General features: G+C 39.1%; 1 protein-coding gene across 1 annotated transcript in view; it reads left to right on the forward strand.

Moving 5' to 3' along the window:
* Positions 1-20,805, forward strand: part of LOC309551828 (formin-2-like) — a 138,048-nt gene that overhangs the window by 38,400 nt on the left and 78,843 nt on the right. The window contains 3 exon segments of the mRNA XM_082252525.1: positions 7,147-7,208; positions 12,276-14,158; positions 17,973-18,117. Coding sequence (XP_082108651.1) covers positions 7,147-7,208; positions 12,276-14,158; positions 17,973-18,117 — 2,090 coding nt within the window.

Raw genomic sequence — 20,805 nt, forward strand, 5'->3', positions numbered from 1 at the left:
AATGTAAGCTGAGCTCAGCTAAATATTCTGTTGATATACATGTATCTATAACTGTTTTACCTGCCAAAGTATTGTTTATTCTCCAAATCAAGTCCTATGATTCAGGTATGCCTGCAAAAAAAATTTGTGTAAATAACACTGGATACAAAAAAAGAAAAGTATATGATTATACAGCGAAATATGGCAAGAGATGGAAAATAATATCTTTTAAAAAAAAAAAAAAAACAGTTACAAAAAATATATGTACAATATATATATATATATATATATATATATATATATATATATATATATATATATATACACAGTATATATAAAACTAATAATATAAAAAATTGAAGATGCAGTTATTCAAAATGATCACATTAAACATAAATGGAATTACAAAAAACAACACGTCCACCTAGGTATGTTGCTCTTACTATCCTGTGCCAATCAGCACACAAAAGGTTTCCAGAAAATAAAGTAGGGAGAGTCAACTGTCTAGTATGAAAATGTATAATGCTTTAGACAATCCTTGGAAGGAGGTGTCCAGAAGGTGGCTTAGGAAGTGATATATGATTGAGAGGGGGGGACTTTCTAGAGTCTTCTTACTCTGCCAGGGGGGTTCCAGTTCTCTTGGGGATGCTGCCTCTGAAGGAAGCTTTACTGAATCAAAGATTTCAGTCTGGGCCTAGGCAAGAGTTAGAATGAGGAACTGGAAAAAATTACAAAGATAATTTTTGGTACAGCCTGTGCCTTAGCAGGAGCTGAGGGAAGGCAGGGAGCTGAGGGAAGGGAAGTGTCTAAGGAAGACTGGTAAAGGATCAGTGTCAGAGGCAAAGTCTGAAGTTCTGGTCTGTAGAAGGATCTATTGTCTCCCTCACTGAGGATCTCTCAGTGTTGTATGGCTCCTAGAACACTGTGAGTAGTACTTGGTTTGGGACTTTCATGTGTTCCTGCAGTATAGTGATGCTTAGTGAAAAGCTGTCCTACTGTTATTTTTTCTATTGTTTGAAATATCCCATATCCCTAAATCCCTCTCCCGTTAAAGGTATTCATCAATACATTTTAAAAAGACATCACCTAGACTAAGCATTTATTTGTCAGTGCATGAAACTGTGTCTGTGGCAGGCTGTCTCTGTTCTAGCAAGGAGGTCTGGGTACATTCTCAGTTGCTCTTTTGGGTGTGAGCGCTACACAACATCTCAATCTAAATAAACAGAATCTATAATACCTGTGTCACAAAAGAAGAGTAAGAGAACAAAGATTGTGCTTGGCAGAGACTTGTGCTGAGGTTACTGCCATTTTGTGGTTGCCTTTTTCCATTTTTGGTAGGAAATCACTAATGGAATGGAATGTCCCTTTTTTTTATTATCATAGATTTTCTTTAACTAAATGGCTCATAGAGACTGTGCAGATATTTTCTGAAATTGGACTCAAATTTGACTATGGAAACCTATGTTTTTCAGATTTCTTAGGACTTAATTTATTATGAATATTTTCTAAAGGCAAAGCCATCTTTGTCAGTCTTTTCTTAGACTTTTGAATAATGTGCACTCTGGAAGTAGTCATAAGACACTGAGATGTATTACACTCTCAGTTTGACCTTGCACATAGAGTTTCCAGCTTGCAGGATAACAATCTGTGCACCAGCAGACTGAGATTGATCATCACCAGGGCTAGTTAACTCTGCAGTTAACCTCTTACACACACAAACAGTTGCCCCCACCAAGTGTTTTTCATAAAAACTTGCACCATTCACAGCATGAAACTTGCACCATTCACAACATCTACTGTTGCATATCTGACCTTTACAAAATGTCTGAAACACTCAGACAGGAATGAAACAGTTAAAACAATGGATTCAGAAATTCAGTTTAGCCATTAAAAATATATTTGTATTAAAAAAAGAAAAACGTTGCAAGAAAATACTTACATAAAGATATTACAAAACAGACAGTAAAAAACAGTAAAATAAATGGGATTACAAATGAAAAATACTTTGCCTGGTTTTTGGCACTGTGTGAAGTGAAATTAGTTTGCAGTGTAAGTCCATCTAATATAACAGAGTCACTGGCTCTCATAAATGACTCTTAGCATTCCTTCATAGTTTTGATGGATACGACAGCTGCAGCTGCAAATTGTAGTAATCTTTTCTGATCCCTGATGAGGGTGCTTAAAGAATTAACCCAAAAAATCAAACGGGATTGAGGGGTGTAATGTATTATGCTCCAGAGAGCACTCTCCTAATGCCCATTATACTTGCTGCATCCATCATTTCCTTAAGACAAGGTGTTATAATCCGGAAACCAACATATTTTTTAACAGAAGGAAATTACAACTCATTAGACACCAAATATGTTATGTATCTTTTGCAGATATCACTTAGGAGATCTATTTTGTTTCATTTGCTTGCTGGACCTGGTAGTTTAGGCTTGTTTGGTGTCCAAGTGATTGGCATCTTCCTATATATTAGTGTAAGCACTTTTAATGAATGTAAATCTGTTACAGTGAGATTTATGAAGACTGTATATAATGTAACTCAGGGCAGTTCATCTGTATGTCAGTATAGGACAAATCTCCCAGTCTGGCAGATGTGTATCCCTCCCTAGACCCTTTACGACTATTTACAATAGAACATTTATGACATGGTTCCAAGAGCAGTACTTTAAAGTCTCTGGATAATTTTTTTTTTTTGATAGCTCTGCTTTGGTTCTGTCATGTGGCTGTTTTCTGTCAGTTGTGTTTTAACTGGATTTTTGTTGTACAATGTGTTACTTTACATGCCTGCTTAGCACAGACAAGAGATATACTTTTTTAGAAATGTGTGTAAAATTTCAGCTTGATATACTGAACAGCGGCTCAATGTCCTTCCTCTTACTAGCTATATGCAGATGTCTTTGTATGGAATAAAAAAAAATATTCATATAGATTATGGAAGAAAGGCACCAATATGAAAAGATACCAAATAATTTTTGTATTAATTAAAAATAATGACATGTATTTTTGAATGTTATTTATGTAAGTACAGCAGAACTGTCTGTGTGAGGATAAGCCAGCATTAGGTGCCAATTAGGTGTTCTGCAGGCATGTGTTGACAACAGGAGAGAAAAGTACAGCAAGTGAAGGGTTGAGGTCACGACTCACGAGTCTTCTGCTGCTTTTTCATTGTCCAGTCACAGGTGGGGGCATGTAGTTTACCAGGCTGTATTGCTTAACAGCAGTGCTAAAATAGTCAGGTCACCAATTTAGTGCAGCAGTCTGCCATGGCCAAGTAAATATTAGAACTGCTTTTGGTTCCCAAATTGCTGGTGGAGCAGCAATTTTAAGAAAAGCTGAATGGTGTCATTGGCCTTAGCACACGACATAGCTGTATATTCAGGTAAATTCTTTAAATAAACTAAGACTATAAAAAGGAAACTTAAAGCATACCTATTGGTAAAATTTTATATCATTATATTAATTTCCACATTAAGTTTAATTTATTTCTAGCATACTTATATTAATCTAAATGATCTTAAATGTTATAAATGTGCTTTGTGATAAAATCCCGCACATTCATTTCCTTGAATTGTAAAACCTATTTACTATGATCTGTGAGTAGGCACAGTCACAGAATTTACAGAGCCTGCCTTCCAAATTAAAGAGGTCCTGAGAGAAGGAGTTTCAGGACGATGAAAAGAATCACTGCTTGCAGACAGCAAGGTACCAGGGGATATGTAGTCCTTAGAAATTAAAAAATAAACAGCTGAGGAGAAGCAGTAAAGCATGCAGGGAATGCAGGAAGTTGTGGAAAGAGATGGCCAGCACTCACATTATGAAAGAAGATTTTTCAATTAGGCTTATATTGAATTGTCAAATGTAACTATTTTTTCTATTTCTACTGTGATACTAATGTTATAAAATGAAGGCATAGGCTGTAACCATAGATTTTGTTTAATGGCAGTATGTAGGCATCCCCTAGCAGCTCCACATGGCTGGATTTTCCAAGCTGGGACCCTACAGAATCAGTTCCCAGTCCTGGTACTCAGCACAGACATCTATGTCTGTCGCACATGTGCATGATGGTGGGTCCTGGATGGTCTTTCCTCCATCCCCTGATCCACATCAAACTTCCAACTCATGTTTGGAGCACACTCTCATGCAAGGTCCGGTGATTTATCATGGTTGCAAGTTAGGGCTCTGCAGATCCAGCTGAATGCCTGAGAACGCCTGAGACTCTTGAGGCTTGGGAGCTCAATTAACCTTTAGGAGAGCGCCAACCGCCATGATCTCCTAGGCTGATTAAGCTTGCACTTTACACTTGAAAGTATTTATTCTTCTCTGCACTTTACTCACCTTTTCCTGAACTGTGCAATGTGATTCCTTTAAAAAATTACTTGACTTTTCCTGCATTGATGTACAATAATGAAGTACAGTTGATTTTTATAATGTTACAGAACATTTTGAAACGGTTTCACAATTCAAACACTCAATTGCTTAGTGTTGTTATGGGAACCAAATGATTGTCATTACAATCCAAATGCATGTTGCAGTAACAGTCCCAAACATGGTAACAGTTCCCAGAATATTGCCAATTTATTTATTACAGGTGTTGTATAGCGCTGTCAATTTACGCAGCAATATACACATGCATTGTACATGTACATCCGTCCCTGCCCTCAAGAAGTTTACAGTCCAAGGTCCCTAACTCACATGCATACATGAACATACTAGGGCCAATTTGGACAGGAGCCAATTTACCTACCAGCATGTCTTTGGAGTGTGAGAAGAAACAGGAGGAAACCCATTGAGGCACAGGGAGATCATGCAAATCCAGGCAGGTAGTGCCATGGTTGGGATTCAAGCCAACGACCCCAGTGCTGCTAGGCTGAAGCGCTAACCACTAAGTCACTGTGCTTATCTTGGTTCCACTAATGCTATTCAGGAAGGTATCCTGTGGTGCTGATTTACTTAAAGCCCAATTGTCAAATTTGTTTTCCCCATGCAGTGGGGCAATGTATGACTACTGATTTTATCTAGGGGTTTATACTCACCTGATCCCCTGGAAAACTTTGCTCCTCCATGGTCTTGCATCTAGCGGTCGATTTTTCCTGTGTATGGAGCAAGTCCAAGGTTGTTTTTAAGACCGCTGGAGCATGGGGGTGCTGGACCTGTCATGTGCAGGAAGGATCAGTGGATCAGATAAGTATATCTCCGCTGTCTTCCACCCTAGAATAAAACGAGCAGTTAACCCATGTAGTGAGAGCACAGCCCCACTGCATGTGAAAAGAAAATGTGCCTGGAGTTCTGCTTTAATAAACTCCTTGGTCAGGTCCTCTCCAGGCATTAGACCTCATTGCATCCCTTTTCCCCAGAAGAAAACGTGCCTCCTCTCTACTCTTGTATCCTGTTTCCTTTGCACACAGAAGCAGAACAGAGCCAGGTTACTATTGAGTGCACACTTTAAGGGGGAGTGATCACACATTAAAGGGGAATATCTTCCTACACATAGGCATATGTAATGGGAACTATGCAGAGGTCAGTTTGTCATTTTTTGCCTGGAGGGACACATCAGGAAAAAACACCCAAATCATCATCATGGCAAGTGTTATGAACAATGCCAGGATGCTGAAACTAAGCAGAACAGCATTTCCATAAAAATGGAAATTCTGCAAAAAACAGCACAAGACAATGCTTCTTTGTAACAAATTATTAGTGAATTGGTACCTGGGAGCCTTGAAATCCATGGCAGGGTTTTAGGCAACCACTGATCTCAGCTAAAATGGCCAATGCTCTTTCAAAGTTAAAGGGAGCAGCACTAATACATTTGGTAAGGCTCTAGTGTTGTGGATAAAATGGCTGACTTAATAACTGACTTCAGTAGCTGTATTTTGTGGCTCCTGGGGTACTCTGGAATCTAACTGAAGCTATGTGCAAACACCCCAGCATGCTACAGTGCACTCATTAATAGTAAGCAGAAAACACTTTAAAGATACCTACTATTTGTGCAGAACCCAACAAATTTAAAGATATGGTTATATTGCTTGGAAGAGCAGAGGATTCTGACCAGAAGTTTTATACAGCTTGATATTAGAGTTTGAAGATTGATAATTATATTTTCAATAGAAAATTAGCCACTTTGACCAGCAAATATTACAAAATATAAAAATCTCTACATCGTATACAAATCTGAGCTCATTAGCTTAGATAACCTATCAGACCTTTAATGCTTCTCAGGGCACTGTTGAGCTCTGTCATTTTGCATTTCAGGAGTAGCTCCAGCTGTCCCTTGTTAAGAGTCCATTCACACTAACGCGGTCCATTGACTGCTACAGGACCCGTTCTAATAGGAGCGACACAAGTCGCTCCGACTTAGAAAAAGGGTCCTGTACTACTTCGGGGTGACCTCGCAGCGACTTGCATAGACATTCATTATATGAAGTCCGTGCAAGTCGCGCCGAAGTCGCGGTGCACGAGAATTCACAAGTCGCCCCAGAAGTAGTACAGAGTCGTGCCACGGTAGTGTGAATGCGGGTTAAATTATGTTTGCAAGCAGTGTTTGCAGGTATTATTGATAAATACATGGCAATGCAAAATTGAAAAGAGAAAACATTTATTTCACTCATAAACAATTTTTATAAACTTTGTACCTGAAATGTATGTTTTGTGTTATTATAAACAAGACATCTTAATTAAATGTACACTCTTTATGTACAATAACACTACTTGTTTTTATTACATATTTTGTCTATAGGTTGAATAGAACATAAAATAGTTATTGCATGACAATATTTCTACAATAAAACTCTTAATAACATTAATGTGTATTGATGCAATTGTTGACTTCAAGTTAAGCTCTTTTACGGTTTTATATGAAAAATATTTAAAGTTAAATATTGGTTTACCTGCAACAGCTCACTTACATTTATATGCATATAATGCTTGTACATCAGTATCATGCATTTAATCTGGGCAAAAATGCTAATCTGTATGGTGCAGAGGTTAAAGGGGGGAGAGCAAGAGATAAAAATGAAAGGTATGAGGACATATCCCTGAAATCCAGAGAATACTTAGAATGAATTAAAAGCATATAATCAAAAATGTTTGGTGATAGTATTCTGTGTGTATCCGAGTTTCCTTTCATCCTAATAAAAATGTATCTTACAAATTTAATTTTATCAGAGAAAAGCTCATCTGCATTTGGACTTTCCGAAAAACCAAGAGAATCTGCAGAGGAACATGAGGTGAGTAATTTGGCAGCAAAGCATTCAGCTTATAGGTGTGTGAAAAATATTATTTTTAAACTGTCTATGTCAATAAAGAGTTTGCTTGGTTACTTTTCATGTGAAACACCAGTTTAAAAATAGATTAAGCAAGATATATATATATATATATATATATATATATATATATATACATGTATATATATATTTTTTTTTTCTTTTATTGTTGTCGAATATAAGCAGCACCTGATAAACCCTTTGTAGTAGAAGCAACACATCTAATGCTATACTTTGGATAGATTTCATTAAAAGGGAAAGTAAAAGCAGCATACGTACGGGTAGCTCCGCCTCCTCTCCTACCCCATAGGACCCCACTCCCATAAATGTTTGCTCCATGCCAGGAGCCGTGTTCCATGACTAGCCTACTCCAGCAGATGGGAGGGAACTCCTGCTGCCATGGAGTCCATCAGGAAAGGGAAAATATGGTAAGTATTTGATAGGAAATTTTCAGTTTTCCTGACAGATTCCATGGCAGCATACGTACAGGAAATCCCTAGCCATACACACCCGGGTGGGCAACTGCTGGTCAAACAAAAAAAGGTTTAATTCCTCAGTTGTAGGAGGACAAAAAATAGTTGTAGGAGGACAAAAAATAAACACGGCTCCTGGCACGGAGCAAAAACTTATGGGAGTGGGGACCTATGGGGTAGGAGAGGAGGTGGAGCTATCCGTACGTATGCTGCCATAGAGTCTGTCAGGAAAGTAAAAAATATGCAAGGGAAAAAAAAAAAGAAAAACAGTATTTTTGCTTGCATATGATTGGATGAAAGAAGTCAGTAGAGCTCCCCCTCATATACTAAGCTTTTAGTAAATCCACCCGGTTACATTTAGTAAATCCACCCCATTACATGTAATAAAATATATTTATTTTCTCCTGTCATTTCAATCGTTTTTTGGAGACTTTGTTTGTGAATATACAAGCATATACAATATTTGCTTCAAAAAGACCTCCTAATTAGGGATGATCGAACGGTTTGGGTCGACCATCGGTTCGACCTGAACAATGGGTGTTCGAAATTCGGCCGAATTCCGAACTTTTTGTGGTAAAAGTTCGTAATTCGGCCACCAGAACTGCCAAAAATGCAATGGGACAGGAACTGGGCTTTAAAAGACCATGATTGGCCTAGAAACATCAGTAAAATGTGATTGGAGTGACTACGGGGTCCAGAGCCCAATGAGGAGTGAATACACCCCCCATACGCCCCCCAGTATATAACATAGCCCAGCCAAAACTCTAGCACTGTAATACAGGGGCTGTGGAAGAGATTGGAAGCATTTGTGTTGGTCCAGTGTCATTTTGCAATTATTAGTGTGAGGAAAGGAAAATGCAGTGTAGTTAGGGTACTATATACCACTATAGTTAGATTCTAGTTTTGTAGGGATAGCTTTAAGTGTCAGGGTGACCGTAGTGTAGTTTAGGGTGACCTGACTCTGCCATGTCAGGGTGACCGTAGTGTAGTTTAGGGTGAACTGACTCTGCCATGTCAGGGTGACCGTAATGTAGTTAAGGGTGAACTGACTCTGCCATGTCAGGGTGACCGTAGTGTAGTTCAGGGTGAACTGACTCTGCCATGTCAGGGTGACCGTAGTGTAGTTTAGGGTGAACTGACTCTGCCATGTCAGGGTGACTGAACTCTGCCATGTCAGGGTGACCGTAGTGTAGTTTAGGGTGAACTGACTCTGCCATGTCAGGGTGACCATAGTGTAGTTTAGGGTGAACTGACTCTGCCATGTCAGGGTGACCATAGTGTAGTTAAGGGTGAACTGACTCTGCCATGTCAGGGTGACCGTAGTGTAGTTAAGGGTGGACTGACTCTGCCATGTCAGGGTGACCGTAATGTAGTTAAGGGTGAACTGACTCTGTCATGTCAGGGTGACCGTAGTGTAGTTTAGGGTGTACTGACTCTGCCATGTCAGGGTGACCGTAGTTTAGTTTAGGGTGAACTGACTCTGCCATGTCAGGGTGACCAAACTCTGCCATGTCAGGGTGACCCCACTATGCAGATTCTGGGTTAGGGGTATACATATATACATATAATATATATATATATATATATATATATATATATATATATATATATATATATATATATATCAAAAACAACAATTTTTAATAACTTTTTTTGCCTGATTCATAGTCCCTGGGGCTTGACCCAGAACCCTAGGCACTTTTTAGGGGCTTTTATTGGTTTTTATGGCTTCAAAATTGTGTTTTTTGATTCCAGAAGTTCGGGTCCCATTGATTTCAATGGGGTTCTGGAATCCAAACCAAACTTTTGGGAAATTCAGGTGTTCTGGTCGAACCAAACTTTTCAAAAGTTCGATCATCCCTACTCCTAATCACTCCATACATAAAACAATATACATGCATGTATACTATATGTCATATGTAGTGGGGATACTTTACTTTTTCACAATTATTTTTAGAGATATCTTCCCACAGACAAGTTCCCATTGAAATCCTTTATCTTTTTAGCTATCTATAAGGGGTTAATTCTTCCCACTGACCATCACAATAATGTATCATGAGTTGTAGATATAGTAATTTGAAGCAGGTGTTTACTGAGACTGGAAAAATGTTTTAAGGGTTCCTCTGTGTTGAAAAGGTTAGGAAAGGCTGCTTGAAAGTGCAACTATAGGCAAAACTTTCTTTTTAATTAGATTGAGTAATGGGGGGGGGGGGGCGTGGTTGAAAGCCTGACAGTTATTTTTTTTTCCCTATCCCTTCCTGTACCATAGCCAAAACAGGAAGTGAGAGGAGATCTCTGCAAATTAAGAGAATCTGTTTGGACCCCCAGGTCAGCAGAACTAGTGCCCCAATCAGAAAATGTTCCCTCTATTACTTTTCTGGGAACAACCCAAGTTGTGGGAGTTTCTTTTACTTTCACTTTTAGTAATGAAAAACAGGACAAACAGAGAGAGTGAATCTCCCTAACGAGGGCACAGACAGCAGTAAAAATGTAATATGTGTTCTAATACCTCTCCACCTTATCCAAAACAAAAAAAAAAGAAGTTTTCATTTAGTAAATACAAAATATCTTTAAAAATGTGAAATATTGAATGAAAATAGTATAAAAAAATCGCACACATATAGAAATACCCTTCTTCCACCAATAAAAAAGACAGCATTGCCTTTTTTTATTGATGGAAGAAGGATATTTATATATGTGTATGATTTTTTAATACTACTTAATTTATTTTTTGACATTTATAAAGATATTTTGTATTTATTTAATTTAACTTAGCTATTTTTTATACACCGTGTGTGTCCTAAGAAAACAACTTCCTTTTTACTGGTATTCTAGTCACCTTTTTTCTTTGTATTAATACATACAGAATTAGTGAGTTGGCATATTTCTATGGTTTAAACCATTTTACCTCTTGATTAGCAATAAAAACATGACAAGGCTTCTTCTCCAATGTATCCATCCCACTGTATATCGCATGAGATAAAATACCGCATGGTTTAATTATATAAATACCGCATATTTTAGATTTTTTACAAGTTTTTTAAGTGAATGCCAAATTTTTTTTTGCAAAACGCAATTTTACTGCATTTGTTCAAGAGGTAGATACCGCTTTGTGAATGGAGCCCAGTTTCACATATCAGCACTGAAACACCATAAACTAGCATGAATTGTGTTCCTTGGGTACTGTCCCACTGTATTGAGACAATTTCAGCTATTAGGAATGGTGAGCAGATTTAGGACCACTGGTAAAATGTGAAAAGGCACCGTCAGTTTCTTAAACACTGTTGTATTGTGATTCATTCAATATTTTTCTGTCAGTTATGGAATATTTTTCTACTTTTTATACATGGAAATGCCTTGGAATGTGAATAAAAAGATACAATATTTATACTTCAAAATAGCTCTTGTTATATAATGCCACAAGCTTTATGATGAAAAAAAAACTTGATTTTTTGCTTATCGTACCTATTATTTTCAGTTATTGAAGAACAACTGAAGGCAGAACTTTTATTTTTCATTTTGAAGTGGAGATGGATTAGAACACTTATCAGGTTTTTATTGCTGTCTGTGCCCCCATTAGGGAGATTCACCCTGCCTATGTGCCCTGTTTACCAATATCATTGAAAGTGAAACCAAAAGAAAATCTTACATTTTGGGTCGTCCCCAGAAAAGTACCTTTTGTAGGGGAAATCTTCCAATGAGGACACTAATTCTGGTGACGTTGGGGTCCCTAAGGAATTCCCCTAATTTGCAGGTATTTCCTCTAACTTCCTTTTGTGGAAGGGAAATCTCCCCAATGGGACACAGATCAAAATCTGACAAGGGTTATAACCCCCCCCCCCCCCCCCCCCGCTCTATCCAAAATGAAAAAAAAAAAAAATGTTTTGCCTATAATTTTATTTTAATATTAAATTTAATTAAAGTGGTTGTAAAGGCTCAACCTTCTGTGTGTGGTACCCCCCCAGCCCCCCTAGCACTTGCCTGAGTCCTATCTCAATCCATCAATGTGCATCAGAGTGGCGGCTTTTCCGGGTCTCTTCCTCCTCATTAGCTGAGACAGCAGTGGTTGCCATTGGCTCCTGCTACTGTCAATCAAAGCCAGTGAGCCATTGAGGAGAGAATGGGGACACACAGAGCCATGGCCTGGGAAGCTCAGGAGCTGCTTGCTATGGTGGCCTTTGGAAAGAGGGAGGGGCCAGGAGTGCCAGTTGGGGACTTGAGAAGATGACGATTGGGGCTGCTGTGTGCAAAACCCCTGCACAGAGAAGGTAAGTATGACATGTTTGTTATAAAAAAAAAAAAAAAAAACTGCCTTAAATATCAATTTAATATTATTGTGCAATTACTGTGTTGCTAGGCAAAATCATGGGGGAATTTAAACTGGTATTGTTTAAAGTTTGCCAGGGTTGAGTAGAAATTACGTAAAAACAGCATGTTTAAGGAGTAATATAAGAATACAGATATTTTGAACAGCAAAGTTTCGGAGTAATTATTTCTACAGTTTTTTGAAGAGTGAACATTTTCATTTTAACAAAAGTCCAATATCTTTTTTAAATAGGGCAAACATCTGAAGTATGTGTCTCCCAAGGAAGATCATGCAAATATAATTCAGCAGCTTGAGCAAACAATTGAAGATTTAAAGGCTAAACTTGCTGAACACGAAAAGCAATATAAACAATCAAACAGTTCTACAACTGATGCACAAGATCAAAATACTGAATTATGTGTATCACTAAAAGATGGGAACCAAAACACATTATCAAGGATTGTTGAAGGAAAATCTGTACAGACTTCACCCACAGAGGAGTTTGTCTTAAATGGAGCAGCTTCAATAAGTGATAATAAAGTTGTACAAGTCTTTTCACCGGTTTTGGAAAGAAACTCGCAGCTTACATATTATTCTGTAGATTTAACTTCAAAGTCACAACAGTCTGAGTCCACAAATAACTCAACAGAATACAAAAAATCTCAACCAGACAATAATATTGCTTCATCACCATTAACATGTGGAAATGCTGTTACCAATGTTTTTTCTGAAGGCCCGACTACAACTGAAACAGAAATTAATTATTCTTACAGTAATGCACATCATACTTGTTCAGATGTGACCAGTTCTTCCTTTATGGGGGATCCTTTACTAGGTCCCCCATCTCATTCATTATCCAGCTCATATCAATCTATTCATAATCACTCTAGGTTTTCTCCAGGTCTAGCACTGCATCCTTCTGCCTTCTCATCTGAAATGTCACGTCTGGTTCCATTTTGTACTACAATTCCTCCTCCACCTCCTCTTCCACTAATACCTGGATTAAATTTAGCCAATGGTCTTCAAGCTACTCTACCTCAACAACAATGTAACAACTCAATTCCTCCCCCACCACCACTACCTCAGCAATCCTTTCATTCTGCCGATCCTCTATCACAAGTACCATGCCCTTCTACAGTTCTTGTTTCTTCACCACCTCTGCCTTTTTGTGCGGGTACTGAAGTTTCGTCCCTTCATCCTCCTCATCCACCTCCACCACCTCCTTTATCCTTACTTACAGGTACCACTACAGTGCCTCTATCATTACAGCAATCTCTGTTACCAGGCTCTGTTGCAATTTCTGCTCCTCCTCCTCCACCTCCTCTTCCAGGTAGCAATGCAGCTTATCATTTTCAACCATCTTCTATAACTGGTGTAAGAGTAGATTGCCCTCCTCCACCTCCCCCACCACCTTTACCACCACAACTAAATATGGCTGCAATTCCTCCTTCACCACCCCTTTTACCACATGGTGCTGCTGCGATTCCTCCTCCTCCTCCTCCTCCACCACTACCACTACTAGGTTTTAACTCAGTTTACCATCTTCAGCAAACTGAATTGAATTCAGTTACAGTTCCTCCTCCTCCTCCCCCTCCTCCTCCACCACCACCACTACTAGGTTCTATCAGCCTTCAATCTATTCCTCTATTCCCTCCACCACCACTACCAGGCACTACTGCAATTCAATGTATTCCCCCTCCCCCTCCACCACCACCACTACCAGGCTTTACTTCTATTCAATCTTTTCCCCCTCCTCCTCCTCCACCACCACTACCAGGTACTACTGCCATTCATTCTATTCCCCCTCCTCCTCCTCCACCACCACTACCAGGCACTGTTGCAATTCAATCTATTCCTCCTCCACCACCACTACCACAGTCTGCTAATATACCAGCTCCTCCTCCACCACCTCCATTAATTCCTCCTCCATTTGGCATCTCACAAAATTCCTCATCATTTTCATGTTTTGTTCAGACTCAACCACCCCCATCATTGCCAGGTTTTCTACAACCTCCTCTGCCACCTGGATTATTAATGGGATTGAGTCATGACAAAGGAACCAGAAAAGTTGCTATTGAACCAACAAAACCCATGAAGCCCCTTTACTGGACAAGAATTGAATTACATGCAAAGAGGTATTTCAGTAAAACTTCTGAAATGTATATGTGTTTGAACATGTTCAACAGAACTGCAAATAGGCATAATTGGTTTGTAATGCAGTACTGACTATAGCATACATACAAGTTGCCTGATGTAATGTGTTTATGGTTAACAATCTATCAATACAATTGTTAGTGCCGGTTCACACTACCGCGGCACAACTTTGGGGGCGACCTGTGAAGTCGCGTGCACGCGACTTCGGTGTGACTTGCACGGACTTCATATAATGAATGTCAATGCAAGTCGCTCCGATGTCGCCCTGAAGTAGTACAGGAACTATTTTCTAAGTCGGAGCGACTCGAGTCGCTCCTATTAGAACGGTTCCCGTAGCACTGCATGGACCGCGACTTGTCAGGCTGACCAGTCGCTTCACAAGTCGCGATAGTGTGAATGGGCACTTAATCAGAAATAATTGTTTAATATTACCATCCTAACTTAAAAATATTAATGACCGGATGCATGATCATTCAATTAAATGACATTTAGACATTGAAATGAAAGGAAACAAGTAGATATCGAAAATTACCAGGATCTTATGATTTATTAGAATGATCAGATGTTTTGTGTTTGCATGAGTGAGCACATATTTAATATGCATTGCTGACCGATACATATGATCATATCGGAAAGCCTTGAAAACTGTTTTGTGTATGGTCACCCTTGAACTGTAGTTTTTTCTTTCTTTATTTCCTTTTTCAGTCTGTGAGTACCTATGTGGCATACAGAAATATGTTTGCTATTTTTCTGTATGCAATCTTTCAAAACATGTTTGCCAACCATTCTCCACCAAGCTAATAAAAAAGAAAATTGAAGGTTGGCAGATTTGCAAAACAATGGGCATGTGTCGAGGTGCAGCATGGTGTGGCGGCAGTAAACACAGAGAGTCCATTTGTGGAGAACAGAATTTGTGTTACTGCAGCATCAAGTAGTTCACAACAAACCTGGCAGGAAGACACCCAACTGGGAATGCTCACAGCATACAGCAGCAGTTTGTAGCAGAGCAAGTCTCAGATATGCTAACAGCATCTGTCTTGAGGGGCAGAATGCAGCCTAGCCAGTCCCCAAATGGGCAGGCTTCCAGGAAGGGTGGCATGTTCCTCCCCTTTCTATACTTGTGTGGAACTTCTTCCTGCCACTAATTACTGTCTCTGTCAGACGGGTGATCTGTCTCTACACTACCCACACAAGAAATGTGCACCAAGCCTGGGAGCAAAGGCCTTAAATAGGCTCTGCCTGACCAAAGATGGCTGCTAGAGTCACATAGGGTGGCAGCATCCAATCAGCATCCAATTCCCTAGACACCCAGGAAACCATAGAGGAATCATATTCCTCTTGACTCTCCCCCTGTAATGCCGCTGCAGTTGAACGCCACCTGCAGTGGAGGACCTGCCTACAAGCAGATTATTGAATTTGTCATACATTGGTAAAACAAGAAAAGAGAAAGGGAAAGAAAAGGAAAATGTATGAGAGTAATAGATGAAAAAGTGTTAACTGCAGTTAATGCCACTCTGAATGGATGCAGCTAGCAAAATCCACACTGCAAGGAGTGGCAAACTATATTCACAATAATGCCATTTTGCACATGCTAAATAGGCATTGGGATCATTTTACAGAGGTTTGCCAAGCTGTAGTCAAACTATGGAACTTTATAAAAGAAAATACAAAGTAGTTCTTACATACCATGTTTAAAACATGCTGAAAGTACAAACCTTTTCATGTTTTGAGGGCAGAAATCTGCAAATGAATGAACTACATACATAACAACAGGGGAATTTATCTTTATTATCTAATTCTGTAGAATACATTTAACAACACTTCCTTAATTGAAAACATCAACACAATTGAACAATAACCTTTACAAAAATGGGACTTCTAATATGCAATTGCCACTACAGCAGTAATTTCATGTCCAATCATTCTACTGCTGTTCCTGTTACTGGAAAGTTTCAGATATACATAGAGATACTGGAACTCCAAAACATACAGTGCCTTGCGAAAGTATTCGGCCCCCTTGAACTTTGCGACCTTTTGCCTCATTTCAGGCTTCAAACATAAAGATATAAAACTGTAATTTTTTGTGAAGAATCAACAACAAGTGGGACACAATCATGAAGTGGAATGAAATTTATTGGATATTTCAAACTTTTTTAACAAATAAAAAACTGAAAAATTGGGCGTGCAAAATTATTCAGCCCCCTTAAGTTAATACTTTGTAGCGCCACCTTTTGCTGCGATTACAGCTGTAAGTTGCTTGGGGTATGTCTCTATCAGTTTTGCACATCAAGAGACTGAAATTTTTGTCCATTCCTCCTTGCAAAACAGCTCGAGCTCAGTGAGGTTGGATGGAGAGCGTTTGTGAACAGCAGTTTTCAGTTCTTTCCACAGATTCTCGATTGGATTCAGGTCTGGACTTTGACTTGGCCATTCTAACACCTGGATATGTTTATATCTGAATCATTCCATTGTAGATTTTGCTTTATGTTTTGGATCATTGTTTTGTTGGAAGACAAATCTCCGTCCCAGTCTCGGGTCTTTCGCAGACTCCATCAGGTTTTCTTCCAGAATGGTCCTGTATTTGGCTCCATTCATCTTCCCATCAATTTTAACCATCTTCCCTGTCCCTGCTGAAGAAAAACAGGCCCAAACCATGATGCTGCCACCACCATGTTTGACAGTGGGGATGGTGTGTTCAGGGTGACGAGCTGTGTTGCTTTTACGCCAAACATAACGTTTTGCATTGTTTCCAAAAAGTTCAATTTTGGTTTCATCTGACCAGAGCACCTTCTTCCACATGTTTGGTGTGTCTCCCAGGTGGCTTGTGGCAAACTTTAAACTACACTTTTTATGGATATCTTTAAGAAATGTCTTTCTTCTTGCCACTCTTCCATAAAAGGCCAGATTTGTGCAGTATGTGACTGATTGTTGTCCTATGGACAGAGTCACCCATCTCAGCTGTAGATCTCTACAGTTCATCCAGAGGGATCATGGGCCTCTTGGCTGCATCTCTGATCAGTCTTCTCCTTGTATTGGCTAAAAGTTTAGAGGGACGGCCAGGTCTTCGTAGATTTGCAGTGGTCTGATACTCCTTCCATTTCAATATTATCGCTTGCACAGTGCTCCTTGGGATGTTTAAAGCTTGGGAAATATTTTTGTATCCAAATCCAGCTTTTAAATTCTCCACAACAATATCTCGGACCTGCCTGGTGTGTTCCTTGTTCTTCATGATGCTCTCTGCGCTTTAAACGGACCTCTGAGACTATCACAGTGCAGGTGCATTTATACGGAGACTTGATTACACACAGGTGGATTCTATTTATCATCATTAGTCATTTAGGTCAACATTGGATCATTCAGAGATCCTCACTGAACTTCTGGAGAGAGTTTGCTGCACTGAAAGTAAAGGGGCTGAATAATTTTGCACGCCCAATTTTTCAGTTTTTTATTTGTAACAAAGTTTGAAATATCCAATAAATTTTGTTCCACTTCATGATTGTGTCCCACTTGTTGATGATTCTTCACAAAAAATTACAGTTTTATATCTTTATGTTTGAAGCCTGAAATGTGGCAAAAGTTCGCAAAGTTCAAGGGGGCCGAATACTTTCGCAAGGCACTGTATGTACACAAGCTGAAGGATGGAGTCATATTTTGCCAACCAGATCCATTTTTCACCACTCAAACTAGTTACCTGGATTTCACTTTTACATTTCTACAAAGATATATGTTTGTTATTTTAGAAATATTTTTTGCTGCAGCAGTTAATCATTAATTGCACTCTTTGTTTGCTCACAGAGATTCTAACAACCCTCTAGTTTGGGAATCTGTTAGTGAACCCAAGGTAGATGTTCATGAGTTGGAAAGTTTGTTTTCAAAAACTGCAATAAAAGAAAAAAAGAAACCTATTTCTGATACAATAACCAAGACAAAGTCAAAGCAAGTAAGTTACAATATAATTTATTACTGTATAGCAAATATGATTAGGTTGTTTACTTTTGTAAAGGCTGGAAACTGCATAACAGCTCATTTTGGGTAGCAAATGAAATACATGTTTGTCTTTTTTTCATGTAAAAGCATATAAATAACTTTCATTAGTAAGCCTGCATAATATAATTCATTTAAGACACAATATTTAGAATGTATACACTGCTCACAAAAAATGAAAGGAACACTTTTTAATCAGAGTTATAGCATCAAGTCAAATAAACTCCTGGGATATTGATCTGGTCAGTTACATAGCAGAGGGGGTTGTTAATAAGTTTCAGCTGCTTTGGTGTTAATGAAATTAACAGGTGCACTAGATGGGCAACAATGAGACAATCTCCAAAACAGGAATGTTTTTACAGGAGGGGCCTCTGCCATTTTTTTCCCTACTCATTTTTTCTGACTGTTGTTCACTAGTTTTGCATGGCTAGTGTCAGTGTCACTACTGGTAGCATGAGGAGATACCGGGACCCTATAAAGGTTGCACAGGCAGTCCAACTTCTCCAGTGTGGCACATCAAAACGTGCCATTGCCAGAAGGTTTGCTGTGTCTCCCAGCACAGACTCAAGAGCATGGAGGAGATTCCAGGAGACAGGCAGTTACTCTAGGAGAGCTGGACAGGGCCATAGAAGGTCCTTAACCCATCAGCAGGATGAGTATCTGCTCCTTTGAGCAAGGAGGAACAGGATGAGCACTGCCAGAGTCCTACAAAATGACCTCCAGCAGGCCACTGGTGTGAATGTCTCTGACCAAACAATCAGAAACAGGCTTCATGAGGGTATCCTGAGGGCCTGACATCCTACAGTGGTCCCTGTGCTCACTGCCCAGCATCGATTGGCATTTGCCATTAAACACGAGAATTGGCAGGTCCACCACTGATGCCCTGTGCTTTTCACAGATGAGAGCAGCTTCACCCTGAGCACATATGAAAGACGTGAAAGGGTCTGGAGAAGCCGTGGAGAACATTATGCTGCCTGTAACATCATTCAGCATCACCGGTTTGGTGGTTGGTCAGTGATGGTCTTAGGAAGCATATCCATAGAAGCATGCACTGACCTCTACAGGCTAGACAATGGCACCTTGGCTGCCATTAGTTATCAGGATGAAATCCTTGGACCCATTGTTAGACCCCACGCTGGTGCAGTGGGTCCTGGGTTCCTCCTGATGCATGACAATGCCCAGCCTCATGTGGCAAGAGTATGCAGCCAATTCCTGGAGGATGGGGGAATTGATACCATTAAATGGCCCTACGCTCCCCTGACCTAAATCCAATAGAACACCTTTGGGACATTATGTTTCAGTCCATCCGACGCCATCAGGTTGCACCTCAGTCTGTTCAGGAGCTCAGTGATGCCCTGGTCCAGATCTGGGAGGAAGTACCCCAGGACACCATCTGTCACCTCATTAGAAGCATGCCCCAATGTTGTCAGGCATGCATACAAGCATGTGGGGGGCCATACAAACTACTAAGTGCCTTTTTGAGTTGCTGCAATTAAATTTTAGCAAAATGGACTAGCCTGCTGCATCCTTTTTTAACTTTGATTTTTGGGGGTGTCTTTGAATTCAGCCCTCTGTAGGGTGATCATTTTCATTTCCATCAAACGACGTGGCATCCTTTCATTCCTAACACATTACCCAGTCCATATCGGTTTACAGTGTGTGTGTATATATATATATATATATATATATATATATATATATATATATATGCTAAAGACCCCCAAAATCATGCAGTTTTGAACAGTAGGAGGTATTAATGATGAGAAAGATCCAGCTAGGTATAAGTCAGTATATAATCCAGGATATTTAATAGAGCACCACAGATACTATTCTGGAGCTATAGGTCAAAAATCTCTACTGCCTGTTTTTGTAACTTTACTGACATGTGTCAGATTCAGGTAGTTCTTAACCAACTTGGCGGTAATCCCGAGCGTGACTCGGGGTGGATTTTTCATTGCAGGATCAGTAACCCCGAGTCACGCTCGGGGTAGATGTGCAGAGAGCGCAGCGGTGTTCTCTTACCTTCTCCTGGCGATCCAGCGATGATCTCTCATTGCTGAGATCGCCAGCCGAGAGTCCCGCCGCTCCTCCGTCCTCCGTCGGTGTGATCACTTCCTAGTTCCGTTCCCTGCAGCAGCAATGCTGCATGGGAGCGGAACTAGGGAGGGAAATTAAAAAAAAACAAAAAAAAACGTTACACAAAACACATTTTATATTATATTATATATATTATATATATATATATATATGCACACACACACACACATATATATATATATATATATAAAATGATATTATTGATTCAATTATAATTCATGCATTATATATTATATATATATATATATATATATATATATATATATATATATATATATATATATATATATATACACACACACAGACACATATATCTATATATAATATATAATGCATGAATTATAATCTAATCAATAATATAATTTTATTATATATATTATATATTAAATAATAAAATAATATTATTGATTCGATTATAATTCACGCGTTTGTGTTTCAAATTTATCACATCTGGGATGTCTACTAGACTCTTGTTTTGGTCAGGTTTAAGTCAGTAATAACTAAGAATTGTAGGCTTATAATACATAACACCAAATTTCCATGAAAA

This window comes from Pelophylax lessonae (genome assembly GCF_965119305.1).
Source record: "Pelophylax lessonae genome assembly, chromosome: 3".
NCBI classification, from domain to species: Eukaryota; Metazoa; Chordata; class Amphibia; order Anura; family Ranidae; genus Pelophylax; species Pelophylax lessonae.